Source organism: Alligator mississippiensis, chromosome 1 (genome assembly GCF_030867095.1).
Source record: "Alligator mississippiensis isolate rAllMis1 chromosome 1, rAllMis1, whole genome shotgun sequence".
NCBI lineage: Eukaryota > Metazoa > Chordata > Crocodylia > Alligatoridae > Alligator > Alligator mississippiensis.
In genome coordinates, this window is record NC_081824.1 from 151,456,025 (window position 1) to 151,479,455 (window position 23,431).

A 23,431-nucleotide genomic window follows, 5' to 3' on the forward strand; every position below is an offset into this window, starting at 1 on the left:
TTTGCACCTTCCCAAGATCAGGTGATCCCAGTCTAAGCAAGGCTTGGAGAGCAGCAGCTGCTCCACTCCTCCCATTCTTGAAAAATCTTTCCTCTTCAATCTACGCCCCTTCTACAGACTGGCTTGGGAGAAGACTGAAGCAGTGCAGTAAACCCCCTGCACACTCCTCAGACTGGGAGTTTCTAAGGGGGCTGGAGAAACTGAACACTTGTACGCTCCTACTTTCTACTAGGAGAGTTGCAATTCTCCTAACAGAAACATAATGCCCATACATGGCTACTATTCACCACGTAAGGAGGCACCTTTTGCAACCAGCTATGAAAAAGTCCTCACAGTTCAGAGTCAAATTAGTGCCTTTATTTTTTTGTCCAGAAAATCAAAGGTCAGATCAAGCCTTCTTCTACGAGACCTGCCTCAAGATTGTTCACCCCAGATCCTAAATAGTTTCAAGACACCTCACCTGGACCAATCAGTCACCTATCTAAAAGTGATGGAAGAACTGAATTAACCTTTATCTTTACACATCAACACTTCCTAATAGGTTAGGTCATGCCAGGCATTCTGGCAGCTTGTATCATTATTTCTTACCTAACAATGAAAAGTTAGAAGGAAGTATTAAATTCCCTCTATTTAATACAGTAACAAACCAGCTGATAGGATCTGGATAGTGCAGGGCACTGCTTTGCCAGATTTAGCATCCAGCTGGTTGAGTTCTCTCTAACCCTCTGAGAATAGGGAAGACAAGCACAGCCTGTTGGTCATGGGAAAGGTACAATTCCAGAAGTCTGAGAGCTGGGACTGTAAGCTGAGGGCCAGGGAGAGGCAGCCTTTTGCTGATGGGGGCCACAGGGAGACATAATAGAATTATACAGCATAGAGGTCATCAGCAGTCAGAAAATGGAGGAAGACAGTGACTGCAAACATACAAACGGATGGCACAGAATTAGGGTGATCATATGTCCCAGTTTGGTCAGGACAGTTCCAGACTGTAGGCCATTTCAGCCAGCGGGTGAAAATTAAAAGAAAAGTCCTGGAAACTGCTGCAGGCAGAGGCGGAGGCAGAGGCAGGCATGTAGTGGTGTGGGGCACAGTCCAGCAGGGAGAAAGAGTGGCATGTGCACCAGGCAGGCAGGAAAGCAGACATCGCTGCTGCTGCACACACATGCCCAGCCCAGCTCCTCCTGAGCAGTGGCTGGAGATGGGGGGGTGGGCTAGGCTGGGCACCACTCCACTCCAACCAGCAGCAGCTGCCTGTCTGCCTGCCTGGCTCACCATTGCACTCCATCTCCCACCAGACTGTGCCCTGCACCCTTGCCCGCCTGCCTCTGCCTGCAGCAGTACTACTAATAGGGGAAGTGGGGCCGTGTCCTGGATTTCCTTAAAAATAATACAGTCACCCTACACAGAAGCAACTCCATTAAAACCCACTGCCCTCAGGACTGAACAGAGCCTAGGGCTTGGGTTGATCTTTAGTTCTAATAATGTAATCATTTACAAAATATGTGCTTGCTGGAGTCCAGCCAAAGCTACTGCCTGCAAAGTCTGATGTTGGAAATGCTTATATTTGAACAAGCTCATGGTACAGAGATGACACTGCTAGCCATTGAGGGCACTGGGGTACAACACCCACAGGGATACCTCGTGGTATGCTCACTTATAGAAGTGTGGATACTTCCACACCCCCTAAACAGGGTTGGGCAAAACAACTGGATTGAAAATTTAGGGAACAAGCTCTTCCAATGTTTTCTATACTTTGTGCTTCCAAGCAAGCCAGAAACACCTTAAAAAATCCCTTGAGCAAGCCACCTAACATCCAGATCTGCTGAGGAGAATGGGAATGAAAATGAAGATAAAAATTGTTTTCAGACCCATAAGTCCATTTTAAGTTGCGAGAGAAGGCTAAATTGGATCTTGTTTTTTCTTCTGCTGTTTTGTCTCCCCTAAAATGCAACACATGTTCATTAGGGACTTTTTCCAACCCTTAAATATACAGATCATTTCTCAGGACTTCCCCCTTTTTAAAAAGACCTAATTCCTTTGCTTCTCTTTGCTCATGCCCTGTGTAGTTGGGTGATGAGCTTGCCATGCTGTGTTCTGTCTCAAAGTTGCCTTTAAAATGAAAACAAAAACAAATCACTATTTACATTTACATTTTTGCCAAATTAGTGTTTGTTCTCTTCCTTTCTTAAATTGAAACTCAGCTGAATTACTGCCATATTGCTTGGGGCCACAAGCTCATCAACTCACAAGCAAGGTCTTGTCAGCATTGGGAGGAGAGACTTCTAATGAAAACTCAGATTCCTCCAGGAAGCGACTGAGAGTCTTACTGAGTTAGTAGGTAGAACCTCTTAATTTCTGAACTACTATTGAATGTATGCCCCGTGCTGCTGCTGAGGCCCTGCCTGTACCCAGTGCACTTTTCACAAGAGTGTTAATGTTTTCTCCTTTCTCAGTTCCAATCCAGGCAATTATATTCTGCTAGGCAAGAATTCCCTGTTAATTTCTGCTAAGCAACAGTATTCTTTTCCTGAACCTAAATGGGCCTGCGGGCTCATTATGTACTAACAAACCACTGCAGCAGCATTCCTCCTCAGAAGTGGCAGCATGTTAGCTGCAAGTGAGAAGATTCCCATTGGCCTACTGAAGTCTTGGAGTTTTGCCCATGTAAAAACACAGGATCAGACTTGTGGCTGGCAAAATATTTTAGGATACAAGGCAACAAATATACCATACTACCAATAAACTCCTAATTTTCAATTGATATGAGCTCTTCAGCTACAAATGAATATTCCAGTTATGTGGGGTGACACTCCCCTCTCTCAGGTAACCTGTTTCACATATGTAGGAGTTTGAAATGCTGCTCTCCCAACAGACATCAAAGGAAGAGTGAACATTGCTGTACATTTACAAGTTACAACATTTTCATTTACTTGGCTACAAGTAGTTCAAAACCTTTTGTGCCAGGTAAGGGCTGAAAAAAAACAGAAGCAGACAGTTAAAGGAAATATTAACAGCTCTTCTGACAGCAAGCTCAAGGGTAAGTGGGACATTTTATACACTGGCAATTCAAGGATGCCTTGAGTGTGAAAAGCCATGATCAAAGTGACAAGGATTCAGGTTTGCCTTGTAAAATGTTGCTGTAAACCCATCTGTATTTGTAAAGTATAATTTAAAGTGAGCATCTCTTCTATAATAAAAGAGCACATCTTCAGAATCTGTCTTTTAATCCAGATGAAGGGACACAGTGACCACAATTTCCTAGCTCTCAGCCAGGTTCATACCTTAGTCCTAATATCAATTGATCTGCAATATCTTCTGGAATCAATCAGATTGCTATGAACTAGTGTGCTTCAATTGCACCTTGATTTCACGATATACAAATGACATCAAACACTGATAAACTTTTTGATCACAACTCAGCCACAGACTGAGCCTATTCCTGTTTTTAATGCCACATGCCTGTAAAAATTAAAGCAAAAAACATAAGAACACAGTGTAATAACATAAGTAGTACCATGCTGGGTCAGACAAATGGTCCGTCTTGCCGAATACCCTGACTCCCACAAGATTTAGAGGGAAAGCACTGAACTAGATATATATAATTTCTGTACCTGGCCTCTATGTCATTTTACAAGGATTTCCTGGTTACTTTTAATGTGATATGGAATGGGTTGGTAAATTATATTCTTCCCTGTGACAAATGTAAAAAAAAACACCTCAAAACCCACACACATTTTACCCTAATTTCATCTACATTTGTCTTTGAATTTTCAGGTACTTGGTTTTTAGTGCCCCCAAAAAAGAGGTTTTCAAAAGTTTCTCATTTTCCCCTCAAGATTCTGAAAAATTAAAAAAAGAGAAATGTTTTGTTTAAAAAGCCATTCTAGATTGAGAAGTGTTTTGATGGGAAAAATCACAATGATATCGAAAATTATTCTCATGTTATTGTGTGCGTACATACCACAGGTTTAAGAGGAGGCCTACATGTGTGAAATCTCACAGGGCTGTGTTTACAATGGTATTTAATGATTGCAGAGAAGTGCCTCATGGGATTGGCAAAAGTGTCTTAGCCTGTTAGGACTCAAAAAACTCAATGGGAGGCAGGTAACTAACTTGCTTAAGTGCTTTTGTAAATCCTGCTAGGCACCTGTTTGCAAATGTACTTAGACAAATAAAGACTGCAAACACAGTCCAGAGGGCCCTCACTGCACATGTGACCCAGGGGCAAAGACAAAGATAAGGCCTCACTACCCTCCCATCCATTTGCTTATCTTGATGTATGGATCTTTGCCTTTTACCCATTGCCCAAAGGCCAACTGTTGCTACCATGAGCATTTACAGCATCTTACTGTCATAATAAAAACATGTCTGCAAGGTCTGAGTTTCTGCTATTTTGCAACTCATGCAACACAAACACAGGACTAGAAGAGACCTCCTGTTATAACTGGCAAGCAAGGAGTAGGAGACTAATCATTAAAAAACAGAAATCCCCAACTAAACACAAAAGCAGATTAAAAACAAAACCATAAAAGCAGACCTTTAACACACTGCACACAAAATCTAAGCATTAACCAGATTACTAAACTCTATATTGTATACTGATGCTAACTAACCTGAATCTCTAGAAGACAACTTGTTAGAGTGAAAGGCAGGCACTAAACTACCTGTCTAAAGCATATTTATCACCCTGATCTCTTAGTTCACCTAACTTAGGCTTCTGTGCAGTGATGCAGGATCCCAGATGATCCCAGTTGTTACCACAATATTGAAAGAAAATAGCAAGCTCCTCTTCATACCAAGCTATGCAGGGCTTTTTAAAAAGTTAGAAACACCACAAACTGCACCAGGAAGTGAAGAATCTACTCTAGAGATTGGAGCACTAACCTTGTATGCTCAGTGAGGCACAGGACCATGGGGCCATTCAACACCTCCTGAATACTCCGGGAGGCCTTCAAAAGTAATCCTACGTAGACTGTTAAACTAGTATATCCTGAAGATGACAGCCCCAGCTGATTACAGAAAAGTTTGCATGAAAAAGATACGGAAGAAGTTTGGAGGTTGCTAGCCAGACACAGACTATCACAAGTACTTTGGGCCACTCATACCCAAGAATTGAAGAACATGAACAGGTTCAAAATGATCTCCAGGTTATCCCATGGCTCTTTTGTAACTGTTGTAACATTAACTGTGTTATATATTTGAAAATCTCATCTGCGTTGCCATTTATGGCTAAAACACGGATTATTCTTTAACCTCCCTGCTGTTCTGCATCCTCATATTAGCATCAAGTAATGTTATCCACTTCAATTTTAATGTAGTATTTTGAATTATGAAGCAGTACAGTATGGTATCTCTTCATGCCTACTTACTGCCGTATTTTTAATTATGCTCTTTAGCACTAGCAAGCCTTTGTGAAAATGTCTTGTTATAAAAATATTACTTTTAAGTGACTGCATTATATTATTCCATATGGATTAAATCTTATGCTAAATATGGCTTTCATGTTCAAAACACTGAATGAGAAAACTGTAAAATATTTTCCATCGGCATTGTTATGGCACACCACAAATTCTTTTTAAGATACAAAATCAAACGAGCCACATTTGAAAAATGTCTGGGAGAGGACTTGGGGTGGAGGTAAGAAATCAGGAGTCTCTTTATTTTTTTTTTATATATTGCATGACACAGTAAGATGACTGATGCTATAACAGTGTTTTTACTGTGATTATAAAACTATACCTAGGATTTTATATTTAAAAATGCTTTGATTAAACTTCATTTGTTTGTTTTTGATGCTAAAAATAATCAGACTGATGTGATTAAAATGAAGTTTTGATTAACCTGGTTACCACCCATTTAAAACAAATGTGCACATTATTAATGTCTGCATGTGCAGTTGATTTGATTACTGTTCACATTACTGTGCATAGCCATGTATTAGCTGAACTGACAAGCAGATTCTATTTTTGGCCTTGAGAAAATTAGCTCTTTACTGAGGTATGAATATTTTTTTTTTTTTAAGTTTTGGAAATATAACAATACAAGGAATGGAACTGTAAATGAATTTGCTGTTTATCAGCACTGCTCACTTTTTGTGGGGACATTAATTGTCTGCAAATGTGTGATATCTGACAGTTCCATATACCCTATGAATGACTGAGATGGAAAGGGAAACTAAGGATCCTTTAAGATTCATCTGGGTAGAACCTACAATTGCTAACTGCAAACAACATTAATTTAAAATGGAATGTCTATCTCCAGCCTTTCAATTGACAAAAGCAGAATCTTGTTGTCAAAGGAAATAGAGCCAACCTGACAGAGTAGAGAGCCAGTTTGAAGTTTCATGATTGCCAATATCCCTGTATAAAACCATTATAGACCTAAGAGCAACATACAGGACCTCTTTTACCTTGCTTCAGACCTTCCAACCTGCAGTGAGCTGAGTATTCTGAGTTGAAGAAAACATTCCTCCTCCTGCAGTTTGCAAACTCATGCCTTTATGCTAGAAATATCTTCTAATAAGGAGACTGAGCATATTGATGTTATTCCTTTCCCTTAACTAGGTTACCTTCCACCTTCATCTGATCAAAATGATTAGTGTAAGAGCACATGTATTTTTTATTGAATGTAATGTATTCAACAACCCCACTTTCCTTATTTTCACAATTCAAAGAGCAACAGATATATACTGGATCTATTTCCCAGAGGCACAGTCCCTTCCTCAGAGAAATATGCCCAGATAATTGTGTTTCCAACAAGGAATCAGTACTTCTAATGTACTGCTGCCCTATATGCAGTATTTCCAGATGTAATGATATAGAATAGCAAGACAGCTTGTAATTGTGTACTACAGTCAGCAGATCTTGCACGCTTCTACTTAATATAGGCTAATTCACAATAACCCATTGTTGATACTTCAATTAACCTTCTCCCAATGGTGGTATTTCAGTCTTCATGACAAAAGGATGAGTTTTATATAAACACAGTTACAGAAGGGGTGGAGGGGCAGGGAGAGGAATTTAACAAGAAGAAAGCATGTGTGTCATGCCACAACTTCAACCCAGGGGCCTCAACTTGGCAACACAGCCACCTCCACACTTGTCATCCAAGCTGGCCAAGGCTGGTCTGAAGCCTTCAGTAGGACCTAACCCTCCACCCCACTCCCTGTCACTGAAATGGCTAGCTGGGGTCAGCTGACCCTCCACTTCCACCATAAAAACACCTGAACTGAAAGAGGAAGTGCCCAGGCAACAGGGCTCAACCTGATCCAAGACCACTGTGCTGTTCCCTCTGGCTTGCTCCTTGGCTTTGCTCTGTATGTGATCTCTCTGCTTCTTAACCTGGCTTGCTCCTGGCCTCTTCTCTCTGTTTGATCCTCCAGCTTCCTGACTCAGCTCACCCCTAGACCCCTTTCTCAGACTGAACCTCTGACTTCCTGACCTGGCTTGACCTCTGAATCTGCTTACTCATCCTGACCCTGATCAGCATCTTGATTGCCCAAGGGGCCCCAGATCTAGCCACCCACATTTCAGTGTGACAGTGTGCCATGTCATCAGACAATTATATAGTCTTTCTTAGTTATTTTGAGGTGAACCTCAGCAAGAGCAGATTAAAAAAGACCCGTCAATCCTCAGTCTTGAAGATGCATTCTCAGTCTCAATGGGCTAAGGATCAAAGGGCATGTCTACACATGCTGCTATGGTGATGTTGTTATTGCGCCATGATTTAGTACTTCCTTGGAAGTACTAAATCATGGTACAGTAACACCCTGTACTGCACTGTGCGCATGGTACGTGGTTATTTTTAGCAGCTATTTCGCCACAGCAGGGCACTATATCAAGGAAGCGCATCATTATAGCAAAGTAGCTGTTGATCATGTGTAGACGCCTACGGATGCTACATTGCCATAGCGTGTTGCTATGGCAACATACCATTGTGCGTAGACACATCCAAAGTGTAGCTCTGATATTACTATTCTTTCAGGACCTAAGAGTGATTAAAGGAAAACAAAGAAAGGGCTGGTCAGATGCCATATGACTACATTTCTATAACCTTATTCAGATGCGTTCATTTTTATTACATATTTTGGCATATAGAAAAAATATAATTTCCAGGAATAACAGTTAATTCAAATAATCAGTCATTAATAAATGTAGTTCTGAAGTTCCAAAAGCTACAACCAATAGGGTCTGGAGCTTTTTGGATAAACAACCTGCAACTTTTACAAAAGCTGCTTGTTTTTAACCTTTCACTATCCCAACTGGTTCCCAGTTAGCACAAAAGCAATAATGTAAAACGCAAACACCCGTGTCCTGCCGCTTAGACTTACATGGATTGGTGAGGCAGGGTCAGGTTGAACACTCTATAAACAGAACAAAAAAAGGTTTATTGGATTCTCCTTCCACAAGATTACATACAATTTCTTGGAGAAAAAGCATACTTGCCCCTTACCTTTAGAAGGGAATACTGGCAACTGGCCATAACAAGACAGAACAAGAGGACCCAAATGTCTTTACAAAAGCCTTGGTTCAGTGTTAGGAATCCAAGAAAAGAAACAAGAACAACTAGTATAACAGCCAACACATTCTCCTTAATGTCTTGTGTCCTACATGAATAAAATAGATAGGAATTACTTTTAAAAAGGAAGAAAAAAGGATTTATTTATTTATCAAGGGCCTGACTGTCAGCCTATATAAAATGTCATTGCTCTACTGACTTGAACTACAAGTGATAGCATCTGAGATTCTTTACCCAGAACTCTGCATCAACACCTACTTACCTACATATAAAACTCATGTACCTGAGGCTTCATAGCTGTGTTTATCATTACGATACCTAAACCTCACAAAAACATCTGGGTATTTTATTTCATAGATTTGAAAGCCAGCAAGGACCCTTATGACCATATAACTTGACTTACTGAATAAGAATTCATAAAGTAACATGTACATCTGAGCAGATATTTGTCTGTGTTTTATAAAAAGTTTTATGTATCGTTTTCCTCAAGAAGAGAGAAACCTTCATTTAACTAGAAGGCAAAAGACAAAATATAGTATGTGACCAAAAGAAGGAAATGTATACCACTGCCAGGTTAAATTTGCTTTAAAATACACAATTTGTCCTTATATACATTACAAAAGCACACTATATCCATTACACATATTGAATCTCATCTGTTAGAACACAAGTGCCTAGGAAAGTGAATCAGGCATTCACAGTTGTAAATAAGAGTGCTTCAGTGGATATTTCCTCATACATTAGAAGTTTGCTGGCTAGATACTATGGTTGCTGTAGCATGCTAAAGCTGTCTTCTGACATTTCTGCGGTGGAGCTCATATTAGCATGACTATATAATATATTCACATACACTAACAAGGATCAAAGCTCATGACAGACCAGACTACAGTTGTTGGCTATGTAGTCTTATATGTTTTGGGTTGATAGTAGTCTAACAGATTATATTACACCTAGTAATGGGAACTGACAAAACAGGTAATTCCAACTGAAATGAGAAAAGGAAAGGAGAAATGCCAGGGTAAAAAAAATTATTTTGGTAGGCAACTGTAATTGTGAATGTGGAGAGAGTGACTATCCCATAGTTTAACACTGATATGAACCAAGGTCCCTTCTCAGTCAGGGCAGTGAGCTACCAAAATTAGCTGTAAAGGCCCAAGCTCAGACCATAGAAAAATATTTTTCACATCTTTAAACCAAACAGATATGTTTAAAACAATCCACATGATTTACTCCTTTAATAAACAGTTTGTGCTATCAACTCTAAGGGCATTGACAGAAGTGAAATTTTTGCCCAACCTGGCCCCGAAAAACACTTTACAGCTGTGACCTAACACAAGTACACAGCCGCAGAGCACTTTAAAAGGGCCCAATCCCTTACATAAGGGTTCAGGTGAAAGCATGCCAAAGCAGAGTGCCAGGTGGGGAAGGGAGAGGAAGGAGTTCATTCTAGGGATTGCCAAACTGAAGCTGAAGGGTGGGGCTGGTGAAGTGGAGCCGCCTGGAGATGGCTGTCCAATCCACCCACCCCCAATTGCAACGCAGACTGGGAAAACCCCAAAATGGACCTCCCTCCCCTTCCTTCTCCTCCTCCCATGCCGAGGCAGCCCCGGGGGCTGGAAGAAGAGGAGCAGGGATAGGAGAAGAGGCTGAAGAGAACCCCTCTGTCCCTGTATGGGGTTCAATCCCCCACCCTCCCGACCCAACCGGTAACATTTGTTGGGTTGGGAAGATTCATGTAATTCACGGCACTTTCTGTTGGACCAGGGAGCTGCACTTCTGTCTGTGCCCCAAGGGGCAATTCAAGCCACAGTTCATTACACGCATAAAAATAAGCAAGTGGAGGAAATGGACGAAGCTTACCGGTCCAGCAAAGCCAATAAGGTTAGTCGATCATACCAGACTTTAATCCACTTCCCAGGAAATATAATTAATTTGTAAAACTGCCTGTTAAATTTTCGTTGTGCTGAAGAACATGAAGAGTCCTCAAGGTCCTGACTCAGATGCTTTAAAACAAAAACAAACCAGCCACACAGATGTACACACACACAGAATTTCATATGAACATACTGTTGCCAATAAATTGCGTTTTCTAAGAGGCAAAAATTTGAATGAAAAAATTCTTATCAATTTCTTCACAAAATGGGTAGTAGCAAGAATATGTTTTCTTCATTTTAGAAATAAAAAACATAAGGCATTAACCTCATTTCTTGCACATAGTCAGGAATTTTACCAGTCATGTAAAAACCTTTTGATTATATTTTAATACTCCTTTTAACATATTACTTACTTATTACTTAACATATCACAATGTGTCTGATTGTTCTGACTCCATCTCTTGTCTGCAGATTTTAGACTCTTCTCAAGTGTTAGGCCAATTAAAACACACCTCATGGGACAAAATTCTAATCTTTGACATACAAAGCACTGTTTACAATCTGGACGCTTTGTCTGCTACCTCTCATCACAGGCTGCAGGACCATTTACCACTTTTTGGATGTCTCAGGGGTAATATCTCCAAAGACAGATAAGGTATGTGTCTCAGACCACCAGGGGTGTTTATGCATGTGCTCCAGGAACGAGGTGCTTTAATTAGTGCGGCTCTTAGAGGTACCTGGGGAGTCAGGTTGTAGTGTGTCAAAATTCCACTGCCTATATTGAGTCCATGAGTTTCTGTATGTAGGAGGTTGATGAAGTGCAGTGCATAGGCTCGTATGTGAAAAGTGATTTGTAAATTCAAACAAGCACTAAACCTCGCTAACCTCATCACCAGAAGCCAACTTCCTACAGATCAAAACACACTGAATGGATCCAGGCCATGCCATGACAAGACATGCAAAACCTGCCAACAATATCTCCAGTATGAAGATATCTTCACAATAAAATAGATACCTCGATAGGGGCACCAAGTTTCCAGATGGAAAATATGTAGGAGACACCAAGCAATAACTGTGCACCAGAATGAGTGCATACCACCTGTCTCCAATCCCTCAGGCATAATCCTTAAATGGAATTTACAAACCACTTTTCACAGATGAGCCTATGAACTGCACTTCATCAACTTCCTATGTACAGAAACTCATGGACTCAATATAGACATTGGAATTATGACACGCTACAACCTGCTGCACATTTGACTCCCTAGGTACCTCTCAACTTTTACCTGTTCCTCCCTACCCCAGCCTGTACCTCACCCCGTGATGCCTCCATTTCCATTTTCACTGACTGGCTTCCTTGCCTGCATTGCATGCCAGCCTGTGGCTTCTTTACTATTCCATCCATCCAGGAACAACACACACACCAACTGCAGGTGCTTCCTCAGCCTGACAAAGGGTTTTTCAACCCGAAAGCTAGCACCCCAGGCATCTAAACTGAGCTCACGTGGAGCCTCACAACTCTACTGCAACCAGCAAGCCTCAGGCCTGTCACAGATGTGATGGGTCTGAGCTTTCCCCACCCAGGACTGTGTGCATGCGTGTGGTGGCTGAAGGTTAGGGTGCCTCCTACCCACCTTTCACCAGGGAGATCCTCAGTCCTGGCATTTCCTGGGGCTGCCGCACCACCAACAATTCCATCAGGCCTCCTGACCCTGGCATAGTGCAGTTTTAGTGGTCATGCCCAGGACCTGGGGTCTCCTCCTTCCCCACAGCCCCAGCCCATACCTCCAAGTTCATCCTGACACAGGAGCTCAGCAAGGACATGTTCTTCCCATGCTGGCTGGTGATTCAGTGAGTGCCACCTCCAGCTCTGAGAGCAGGGCATTAAATGGTTTTAAATAAATGACAAAACAGGGTGAGTGGATGGAGTGAGGAGGGTGGCAGTCACTCCATCTGTACCTAGAGCTTGGGGAACCCCAGCAGCAGGAGGTTCACCTTGAGGAACACCAGGTGCTCCGCCAAACCAGGACCCAAGGTGGGGTGTCACTACATCACCAGCAAAGCCGAACACCTTCCCACTTGGAACACTGGTTGGTGGACAGGACAGATGCTCCCACGCAACCATGGCCACATCTGGCTGCGGCTTGTCCAGTAGGCCAAGGGGTCACACAGCAGCGGCTCCACATCCTCAGCGAGATAGACAGCCATCAAGGCCTGAGCGCTACCTGCCTGACGTTGGGGTTTGGTGCCTCTGGACCCCACCATATAAGCCATGCCCTTGGCCCACACATGGCAGCCAGCATGTGGACCATACTGGACCACAAGGGATCAAGCCATTTCCTGATGTCCTCCTTTAGTTGCCTCAACAGGGCTTGCACAACTGGTGACAGCAGCTTGCCACAACCAGGAACACTGATCCCCTGCAACTTCTCCATTTGGTTCTGAAGTTCCCTCATTATGAGGATCACCTGGCTAAGGAGGGCATCGCCAGCACTGAGGGTCTCGGTGGCCTTGAGGAAGGGATTGAGGACCACCAAGACCTGGGAGATGATATCCCACTGAGCTCTGTTAAGGGGACCACTGATCCCAATCTCCCCAAGCAAGGCCATCTCATGGATGGCCTTCTTTGCTCCACCAGCCTCTTGAGCATCAGGTATGTGGAGTTCCACTGAGTCACCACATCCTGCATGATTTTGTGCTGCAGGATGTTCAGCTCTGCCTGTTTGTCCTGCAGCATCTTGCCCCTCTTAATGCTCCAGTGGAAGTAGTCTGCCACCTTCCTGCATTTTGAAATGAGCTTGCTGGTGGTGCTGGCACCATCACCAGCATCCCTGTCCCCCTCCAAGGTGTCCCTGACAGTGAGGTGGAATTTGTGTGCCACACAGCAGTTGCCAACAAAGTTGGCATCATGGACCAACTTGACCATATTGGCCCCATTGTCAGTGATCATGAACCCGCGGGTGAGCTCGCCCTGCTCAATGAGCCACCCCTGCACGAAGTAGTTCATGGCCCCCATGATCTCTGTTCCATTTGTCCATCACCTTGGCGTGAAGGAGAGCCCACCAACAACCTGACTGGTCTCATCAGTGCCCTGTGAGGGAGAGGTAGGCATGATCTCCACCCCAGGTGCTCCAGATGTCCGAGGTGAAGTGTAAGACCACCTGTGGACCTGCCTTGTGCAGCTCCTCCCTCAAGTACTCCCTGCATGCCTCATACAGGCAGGGCACCACTGTCCTACTGACGGTGGTGCATATGGGCACTTGGTATGATGGGGCCACGAGTGCCATGAGCTGCCTGAACCCTGGCTGCTCAACGAAGGAGAAGGGCTGGCCATCCACAGCAAGCATTGCCCCAATGCTCTGGGTGATCTCGCTCGCCCTTGCAACTTGCCTCCCTGTCTGCCTTTCCCCCCACTGTTCCAGGGTGGTCTACCTCTGCTTAGGGGGGATGGGGGCTTTGAAGCAAGAGGGGGACTTCTTTCTGGGCATGTTCCCACTGGTGCCAGGCTGAGGAGGAGCAAGGGCAAGGGGGTGGTTCCTGCAGAAATGAGCATCCCTGTGGTGCTCATGTGTTTTGTTCCCTTGCCCTGGCTGGTTTTGGCTCAGCAGTGCAGGCAGATAGCATATGTGCGATCATCTGCCAGCTCAAAATGATCCCAGACCACATTACCCACTTGCTTCTACAGTGCGGGTGCATGTTGAGATGCTGCCTTTTCCCCTTTCTCAGCAGGCAGAGGCACAGCAACAGGAGTAGCGGACTCAGCTGAGCCACTTGATTCCGCATCCTCTACCTCATCCTCTTCTGAAGTGCCTTCTGCAGAAGGAGACCTGGCTCTAGGGGAAACTTGAGGGGTGTGGAGCATAAACTCAGAAGATTCCCCTTCCTTCCCCAGAATTTCCCTTGCTAGGGCACTCAGATCCAGCTCCAGCTCTTCCTCAGGCACTGGAAGGCTCAGCATGGGAAGTAAAATGGGGGTAGAGGAGACTGTCATGCTGGTGCTGTTGCTTGTTGTCATGGTGATGGTGGGGCAGGTTATGGCTGGTGCTCTTGGATGGGATGCAGACTCAGGCACAGGCAGTGGTTAACTGCTCCCCTTTCCTTGCTGCCTATAGAACTAGTGGAAGCCTCATGCCTGCTTGTTGTAGCAAAGAGGCTGCATCTCAGTTTGGGTGGCAGGGGAAACTTACAGCTCTCTCTCTACCTCCTCTTCCGCTCCTCCCTGAAGGCTTGCCAGCTGCCTTTCCAGCACACTTCATGGTGTGTTTCATAATGTCTTTGCCTTGGTGTGCTGGAAAATCTGTGTTCTTCTGTAATGTTATCTGATTTATGTAATATATGTAGATAATTGTATATTTATGTGTATTTATGTAAGGTATGTATGTATTTATGTAATAAATAAAATAAAGATATATAAATGTATGCATATGTTCCTGCATAAATTCTATATTACACTATGCAATATATGCTGTGCTTCCCTACACAGTGAATAGAATGCACACTGAGAGAAAGCACAGATTTGAAAAGAATCAAAATAGACTAACAAAAACAAAAAGCGGATTTTTGGGAAGGAATAAATTGAAAGGAATCAATGAATATAATAATAAAATAAAAGGGTATAGAATGCAAAAGGTATTGATGAATCCCACTAGGCTAGCAAGTAGGAAAGAGTGATAGCCTTTGTTGTCTGATGTTGCTGAGCTGCTGGAAGACGGCTCAGTAACTGACCCCAAGGCAGAAAGCAGCTCAGTTCAAACTATGTTGCTTTTTATGCTTTTTTTCCATCCCTCCCCCAGAGCACTGGGATTGGAAGGGACCTCAGGGAAGGATCACAGTCACTAGCCAACTACATGGTCAATATGAGAGCAGTCCTTTCCCCCTCTCCCTCTACCCTCTCCTTACTTTCTGTTTGCCTGCAAGCAAGCCCAGCTTCGAAACTCAAAACGTTTCAAAATATTTTGACTGCCCTTGTTTTGAGGCTGTTTTAAAGGCCTTCATTTCATTTTGATTTCACTGTTTTGAGCTTGAAACGAATCAAAACAGCATTGAAATGAAACAGCCAGCAAAATTTCACACAGCCCTATTAATTACCACACTCCAGGTGACTCGATTAATTTTAAGCCTCGCTGCATATGTATAGGTGTGCAAGATTCTTAACTGAACTAAGTTTAATAGTAAAACAGAGAAAAAATTGCATCAAGTTCATGTAAATCATAGGTGTCAAACCTGTTTGGCTCTGCAGGCTGGATAACCTGTGAGCAGCCAGAGTACTGATCCCTAAGGCTGCTGAAAGTGCTGTTTCAGCACAGCTCTGGAAATCAGGGAGTTCATACTGCTGCCATTTTCCTTCCCTTTCCCCCTGGTACTGGTTTTAGTCACCAGGGGCAACTAAAACCACCACTTTTGACAGCAGGCTGAGGAGGATTGGGGGGAAAGGTAAGCAGAGTTAACTCCCTGGATTCCAAAGCCACTCTGAACCCACAGGAAGTAACATTGCTGCCACAGGGGTTTTGATAGCTGCAGCAATAAGTCCCATGTGCCATGTTTCGACTGCAGATGTGAGTGGCCCAGTCCATGAGAAGCCCTACAGGCTGGATGACCAACCTCCATGGTCCAGAGCAGGCCTGTGGGCCATGTTTGACATCTTTGGTGTAAATGTATAAATACCATCAGATACAAGCCTCTCTAATCTCATCTTGATAAACCCCAAATCCTGAATTTAGATAAAAGAGAAAAAGCCAAAGTTAGATACACTTGCAGACTACTGCTTCTGTCAGTTTCTAAGAACCTGTTCTTCTTGATTATGTCTACACTGAGAGGTTTCATGAGAGAAGCAAGGGTTTGGGGGTTATTTTGGTGATATCTTCTATTGAACCAACTATATGGTTAGGAGAGACATGAGACTTTGTGCCTAAAAGATATCACCAAAAAAGTTCTTTTTTGCATATTTCCTGGACAATAAGAGCTACAACAACACTCCAATTCAATTTTTCTTTTAAAAACCTGTATTTTCAATTCTATTACTTTTCTAATTTGGTTTTATTAGTAGAAAAAGGAGTTCTGAATGGGCAGAGGTAGCAGAGGAACAGTTTTACCATCTAAATAGATCGTAGGATCCTGCAATCCTTTCAGTGTGTGCCTACTTTTAAGCCTGTGAGTAGCCTCATTGATTTCTCATTGATTTCTGGAGAATTACACATATATATAAAGTTAAGCATGTGCACACAGGTTTGTAGGGTTCATGCTTAGATCTGGACTTCTACATTTTATTTAGAGTTCTGTCCCCAACTAGCTGTGCTGCCTTAAACAAGTCATGTGTTTTTGTTCATTTATCCACAAAATGAAGGAAACACTACCCAAGTAATTTATATTAATGTCTGAGGCACTGAGTTATATCCTAGCTTCACTAAAGTCAACATCAAAACTCCCCACGACTTTTATAGCATCATGGTTTCACCTTTTCATCACAGGAATAGACGTAAAAAAGAAGGGAGATCTCTGCCTGACTGCCTTAAATGTGCAGTACGATCTTGGACTAAACACTTCAACTCTTAATCCAGCAGTTTCTTGTAGCTAAAATGAAGGTGAAAAATAGTACCCAAGGTCACAGGCTTTTTAAAGGATTAAATATTTGTGTAAAGAATTTAAGACCTAGTACAGAAGTCTCTTTACAAATCCAAATAATAATTTTATATGCATTTATTACAAATATAGGCAAAAGCATATTTTAAAATTTAAAACAGTCACCTTCCCATACTGAAGGCTGTCAGCTCCTAGATCCTATTAAAAAACTAAGTAAAAAAATAATTGATGCTTTGAATTATTAATACAAGCATTAAACTAGAAATAGGCATTTGGAAAAGTGGAGGTGAAACCCTGTGATGTGGAAGAGTCCAGATTCTTAAAGATAGTCCAAAGAGTCACACAGGCCTCAGATTTACAAACACTGAAAAACTAAAATATGTTATTGTCAGTTTACAAAATACATTAGCTCTAAAGGCCTTATTCTGTCAAGTAGTGGGCAACTCCAGCTTTTGGGACTTGGGAGTGTCCTGACATTTCACAAAAAAATATCCAAGACCTAAGAGTATTTCTGCGCACTTCAGGTAAGTGGTGACTGACTTAATATTTTAGGCTTAAATGCCCATATAAATCTAAATAGTAAATCTGTCATAATACTAAACTTGGGCAATGTGCATAAGATCTCCAGAGCGGTGCCCTCTTTTATTCAAACTTAAGTAAGTTTCAGGATATGAGACTGACTGTTTATACACTGGTATTCTCTTTGAACAGCTAACATGGGTCTTACACAAATGCTTGGCAGCATTAGATACACAGTAATCCTTAAATGCTATAAAAGAAAAATAAAATTACTGTGGCAAAACTGTCCTTTTTACCCTACTAAAAATGCTCTGTTAGGCTCCAGTTTCATCACCCTGGCTCACAAAATGATACCTTATTCTGCAAATAGCACTTTGAAGTGAAAGGGATACCAAATATAAGAAGATATCACTGTGTGTGAGAACAGATAGCAGAACTGTGTTCATAATAAGCATTAAAAAAAACTCAGTAGAGCAGTACCAAACTAATCAATACAAAAGAATTAGCACAACTGCATCAACAGCAGGTGTTCTTTTCTGCCACATATTAATGGAACATGATTCATTAAAATTCTAGAAAATTAAATATTATAATATACCTTGGGTGTTTCTGAAAGGGTTCTTCGAGCCATCATCAGTAGAAGCTGCTGCTGGAGTGCACTTGCTGCTTGATCACCTGAAGATGGTTCCTGACTCTCTGAAGTGGTAGTACTAGAGGAGCTGAATTGTATTTCACTGTGCAATAGGGAGAAAAAGAATGGAATAGGTTTAGAAAAAGTGATGTTAAGAACACTTAAAACAATTTAGGACTATTGGCTCACAGAACTGGCAACAGAACATGGAACCTTCCATCCTGTCTGACAAAATCTAGCCTAGGTCCTAGTAGTCCAGAGTAGTTACTAATTATCTAATCACTGTTTTATAATTCTAAATAGAAAAATGTGATCGTCACCCACTATCATAATAGGTGTTATAGCTCGTAGTCTCAGTAGGGATGTCAAGGATTAAATGGCAAAGAGATGCAACTCTTTGGATGTATCTACACGTGCCAATTTAAGGCATATTAGCCATTTTTAAGGTGTATTAATGGCATGCATCCACATGTTTGCTTATAATGCACCCTAAATATGGCTATTTTAGGCTATTTGCACCTAAATTTCATACCTGCAAAAGCAGGTAGCAAATTTAGGCATGAATAGCTAAAGAGCCTTAATGCACATGTAGACATACTAAGGCGCATTAACGCTGTGTATGTTGACTGACTTGGGACTAACTTTAGTCCCAAGTCAGTCAGTGCACTGTGTTAATGCACCTTAGCATGTGCATGTATAGATGTGTGCCCAAAGCAAGGCAGGCTTATCAGCTAGCAGGGATGAAGTTTTGGGCTTAAAAAAAGTGAATTTCAACAAGTTCAGGGCAATAGTAATGGAAGCACTGAGGGTCCAGGAACCAAAGGTAAAAGGAGTGCATGAAGAGTGGTCATTCCTCAAGGACACAATCCTCAAAGCACAAAAGAAGACCATTCCTGTGCAGAGGAAAGATAGCAGAAGGGCTGGTAAGCCCTCCTGTCTTAATAGGGATATCATGGTCCTCTTGAAAAAGAAGAAAGAGAAATACAGAAAATGGAAGCTTGGGATAGTTTCCAAGGAGGACTATACAACAATGGTCCGCATTTGGGGAAAAGATTAGAAAGGCTAAGGTGGTGACTCAATTTAACCTAGCAATGGGAATATCAAGGACAATAAGAAGTCCTTCTTTAGGTATGTAGGGAACAGAAGGAAAACAAATGGGGCCACTGCTTAACAATTTAGGACAGCTAGTTACCGACACTCAGGAGAAAATTGAACTCCTGAACAACTACTTTGCTTTGGTATTTCACCAGAATACAGGGAAAATCATGCAAGATAAGGCTCAGAATGGGCATGGTGGGAATGACTGCCTTCCTACTGTTGATGCTGAGCTGGTGCATGATCAGTTAGAAAAGGTAGACACATTTATAAGTCAGCAGGACTGGATGAACTTCACCCGAGAGTGCTGAAGGAGCTGGCCGAAGTCATTGTGGGACCTCTGGCGAAACTCTTCCAAAACTTGTGGCACTCGGGGGAGGTCCCTGAAGACTGGAAGAGGGCCAATGTAGTGCTCAGCTTCAAGAAGGGGAGGAGTGAGGACCCGGGCAACTATAGGTCAATTAGCCTAATGTCTATCCCAGGTAAAATCCTGAAAAAATTCATCAAGGAGTCTATGTGCGATACACTTGCAGAAGGTAGGATTCTGAATGACAGCCAGCATGGCTTCATCATGGGCAGTTCTTGTCTTATCAATCTCATCTCCTTCTACAACCAGATAACTCACTACCTGGATAAGAGAGAGAAGGTTGACATTATATACCTAGACTTCCAAAAGGTCTTTGATTCAGTATCCCATGACATTCTCATGGAAAAATTGGAAAATTGCAGGCTTAACTACTTGACAGTTTGGTGGGTAGGAAGCTGGCTGTGAGGGAGGACTCAGAGAGTTCTAATGAATGGATCTGTATCATCCTGGTGAGAAGAGGTCCATGCTTGGTGCAGTTCTTTTCAACATCTTTATCAAATAATTTGGATGTAGGGGTGAAGAGCTCACTGCACAAGTTCACAGATGACACCAAGTTATGAGAAAGCATGGTCACACTTGAAGATAGGCTACAGATACAGGTGGACCTAGACAGGCTAGCAAGTTGGGCAGATCAGAACCAGATGAAGTTCAACACTGAGAAGTGTAAAGCGCTCCATCTGGGGACCAACAATCCCCAATATAGTTACAGGCTTGCTGGTGCCAAATTGACTAGCATCATGACTGAAAAAGACATAGGGGTAATAACAGACCATAGTATGAACATGATCTGTCAGTGTGTTGCCAGCAGGGCAAACAATGTTCTGGCAGACATTAACCAATGCATCTCAAGCAAAACCAAGGAAGTGATTCTTCCGCTTTACTCAGCATTGGTGAGACTGCAGCTGGAGTACTGCGTCCAATTCTGGGCATCACACTTCAAAAAGGACGTGGAAAAGCTTGAGAGAGTCCAGAGAAGAGTCACCCATATGATCAGAGACTTGCATGGCAAGCCATACGAGGTAAGGCTGAGGGACCTGGGACTCTTCAGCCTGAAGAAGAGAAGGCTGAGAGGGGACCTGGTAGCAGCTTACTGCTACATCACGGGCGTACGTAAGGGGCTCAGTGATCAACTGTTCACCAGGGCAACTTTGAGGAAACCAGGAGCAATGGTCACAAACTCCTGGAAGACAGTTTTAGGCTCAACATTAGCAAAAACTTCTTCATAGCTAGGGTGTCCAGACTGTGGAATAAGTTCCCTCCAGAGGTGGTGCAATTGCCTACCCTGGAAATCTTCAAGAGGAGACTGGACGGTCTCCTTGCTGGGGTCACTTGACCCCAGATGTCTTTCCTGCTTGGAGCTGGACCCAATGATCTTCCAAGGTCCCTTCTGGCCTACATTCTATGAATAGGGAATTCTTAGTACTACTATTTACAGAAAGGAAAGGGAAGCATATACAGACTGAATGAATTGCCTGAGGTCATATAGAAATTCTGTAGGCAGGCAGAGTGCTTGTACATGTGATGAAAATTGGCTGTTTTTGTACACGTGCAGGGGGGTTTTGTACAATTTAAATGAGTTTGCTATGTTGCAAACTAAACCACATCCGCACATAGTTTAGTTTGCAATGTAGCTTTTGTAACATTGCAGCCTTTGACAACTTGCTCCCCTGCTGTGGGAGAGGTGGGATGAGGGCAGAAGCAGTGAGAGGCCCAATCCCTTTTTATTTTTCCTCCCATGGAGCCTGCCCACGTCTCCCACAGCCATAAGGCAAGCTGCCAGTGGACCAAGCAGACCCTGAACTGTGGAAAGCCCCACTCTTTCCTTCCATGGTGGTGCTGCCCCCTGGGGCTGCCCAGGTGGGCTGTTAGAAGGCAGGTGCTGCCTCAGGTCAGGGAACAGATGGATCAAACTGGGTGCTGCCTGTGAGCTTGGGAAGTACCTGTCCACTAGACGCCCACCTGGGTGACCCTGGGGGTGCTGCCACCGTGGAGGGAAGGTCCAGGGCTCCCCGCAGCTCAGGGCCCACCAGCAGCTCGCCCCCTGGCTTTGGGAGAAGTGGGCAGGCTCTAGGGGGGGAAAAACAAGGATGGGGACCAGGGTGGGGTGCAAGCTGCACAAGTGCCACCCCAGCTCACAAGCAGCACCCACAGGATCCAACTCTTCTGTGAGCCCATGCACTGGAAGCCCACCGGGCGCTGCTCCCAGCGTGGGCTTGGGGAAGAGTTGGATCTGGTGGGTGCTGCCTGCAAGCTCAGGCAGCACCCCCACAGCAAGCACCCTGCCCTGGTGGCTCCAGGGGGGGTGGTGGGCTGCCACTGGGGAGGGAAGGGCCAGGTCCCCTTGCAACTCAGGGGCTGCAGGGTCTGGGGGCAGCTCGCGCAGGCAGGATCCACTTAGGAAATAAAAAAGCAGCAAGAGGCCTGATCCTTTTTTTTGTTTCCCACAAAGCCTGCCCACCTCTCCCACAACCAGGGGGCCAGCTGCCAGTGGGCCCTGAGCTGCGGTGGGCCCTGGACCTTCCCTCCATGGCGACAGTGTCCCCTGGGGAGCACCTGCCTGCTAGCAGCTCATCCAGGTGGCCCTGGGGGGGTACAGCCACCATGGAGGGAAGGACCGGGATCCCCGCCGCTCAGGGGCCACTCAGCCCAGAAGCAGTTCACCACCTCCCCCCTTCCCCCCACCAGGCATGAGAGTGGCGGGCAGGCTCCTCAGAGAGAGAGAAAAAGATCAGGATTGGGTCCCTCAACGTAACAGTGACAGAAGCCCGTAAATTTAAATGGTGGGGTTTTTTTAATCGTTACAATTAAAAACCCACCATTTCAATTTTGGGGACTAAACCCCCATCACATGTACATGCCACTGGCAGAGACCAGAACTCAGGGTTTCTGACTCCCACATTCACATCCTACCCTTTGGACCATCTTTTCACCTTTAGTGAGCCAGATTTTCCATTTCTGTAAGAGCTTCTTTGTGTGTAAGCCAGACAGAACGGAAAGGAAACAGAATCAGTAAAAATCACATGCTACATCCTCACAGTTCACCTCCAAACTCATCTGCCTACTTCCCTAGTCAGTTCTCTGGCACAGATTTTAAATTTGATTATATTCTTTTCATTCGGGTCTATCAAAGATGAGCCAAGCTAGATGATACTAGCTCTGTATGCACGTACATACAAGTATGTCACAACATCCTGGTCAGACACTGCCATTGCACTATGGCCAAACAATCCTCAGAATTCAGAAATCTCTATTCTGACTCATGGCACAAGTATCAAGTGTGCCCTTTGAGATAACCTCCTCCCACCAAACCAAAGGAAAACTTTGTGGACCCAGGAGAGCAAACAGACTTTTATTTTCTTTATTTCCTTTCAGCCACAGCATTCACAACTCCACCCACCAGAAATGACTGGCCGAAACAGTCATTACAGAGCATGTCAGCCACCAGGAGGCCAGTTGAGAGAGTCAGGAACACTACCATGCTACCAGGGCACTTGGACCAGAGGAGTGAAACATGTGCAGCTGGGAGGGCAGAGATGGAAAAACAGCAGTTCAACAACAGAGTCTGCCCCTGGAAAACTTCTTCCCTTAGCTGGTCTCTTATTCCTTACGTCTTTACATCTTATTACTTCCCTTAGTTCCCATTTCCTTCAACACCACTCCCTTAGTTACCTCATTTTCCCTCATAGACCAAATGGGATTTATTATTCTCATATTCACCTACCACCTCCCCTTCCCAAGGCTGAACAGTTTAAATTTTGAGCATATCAACGATATATACCATTACTAATGACATCACTGTTGCACCAATAATGAATGTCAACAGGAAATCCTAGTTGTGTTTGTGTTTTT

At 43.6% G+C, this 23,431-nt stretch overlaps 1 protein-coding gene across 1 annotated transcript in view; it reads right to left on the reverse strand.

Annotated features, from left to right (window-relative positions):
* PCNX2 (pecanex 2) overlaps positions 1–23,431 on the reverse strand; it is a 245,957-nt gene that overhangs the window by 167,642 nt on the left and 54,884 nt on the right. Inside the window, exons 9-12 of the mRNA XM_059715472.1 lie at positions 18,088–18,223; positions 10,378–10,520; positions 8,452–8,605; positions 8,330–8,362 (exon numbers count right to left, since the gene is read on the reverse strand). Coding sequence (XP_059571455.1) covers positions 8,330–8,362; positions 8,452–8,605; positions 10,378–10,520; positions 18,088–18,223 — 466 coding nt within the window. The remainder of the gene's footprint in view (positions 1–8,329; positions 8,363–8,451; positions 8,606–10,377; positions 10,521–18,087; positions 18,224–23,431) is intronic.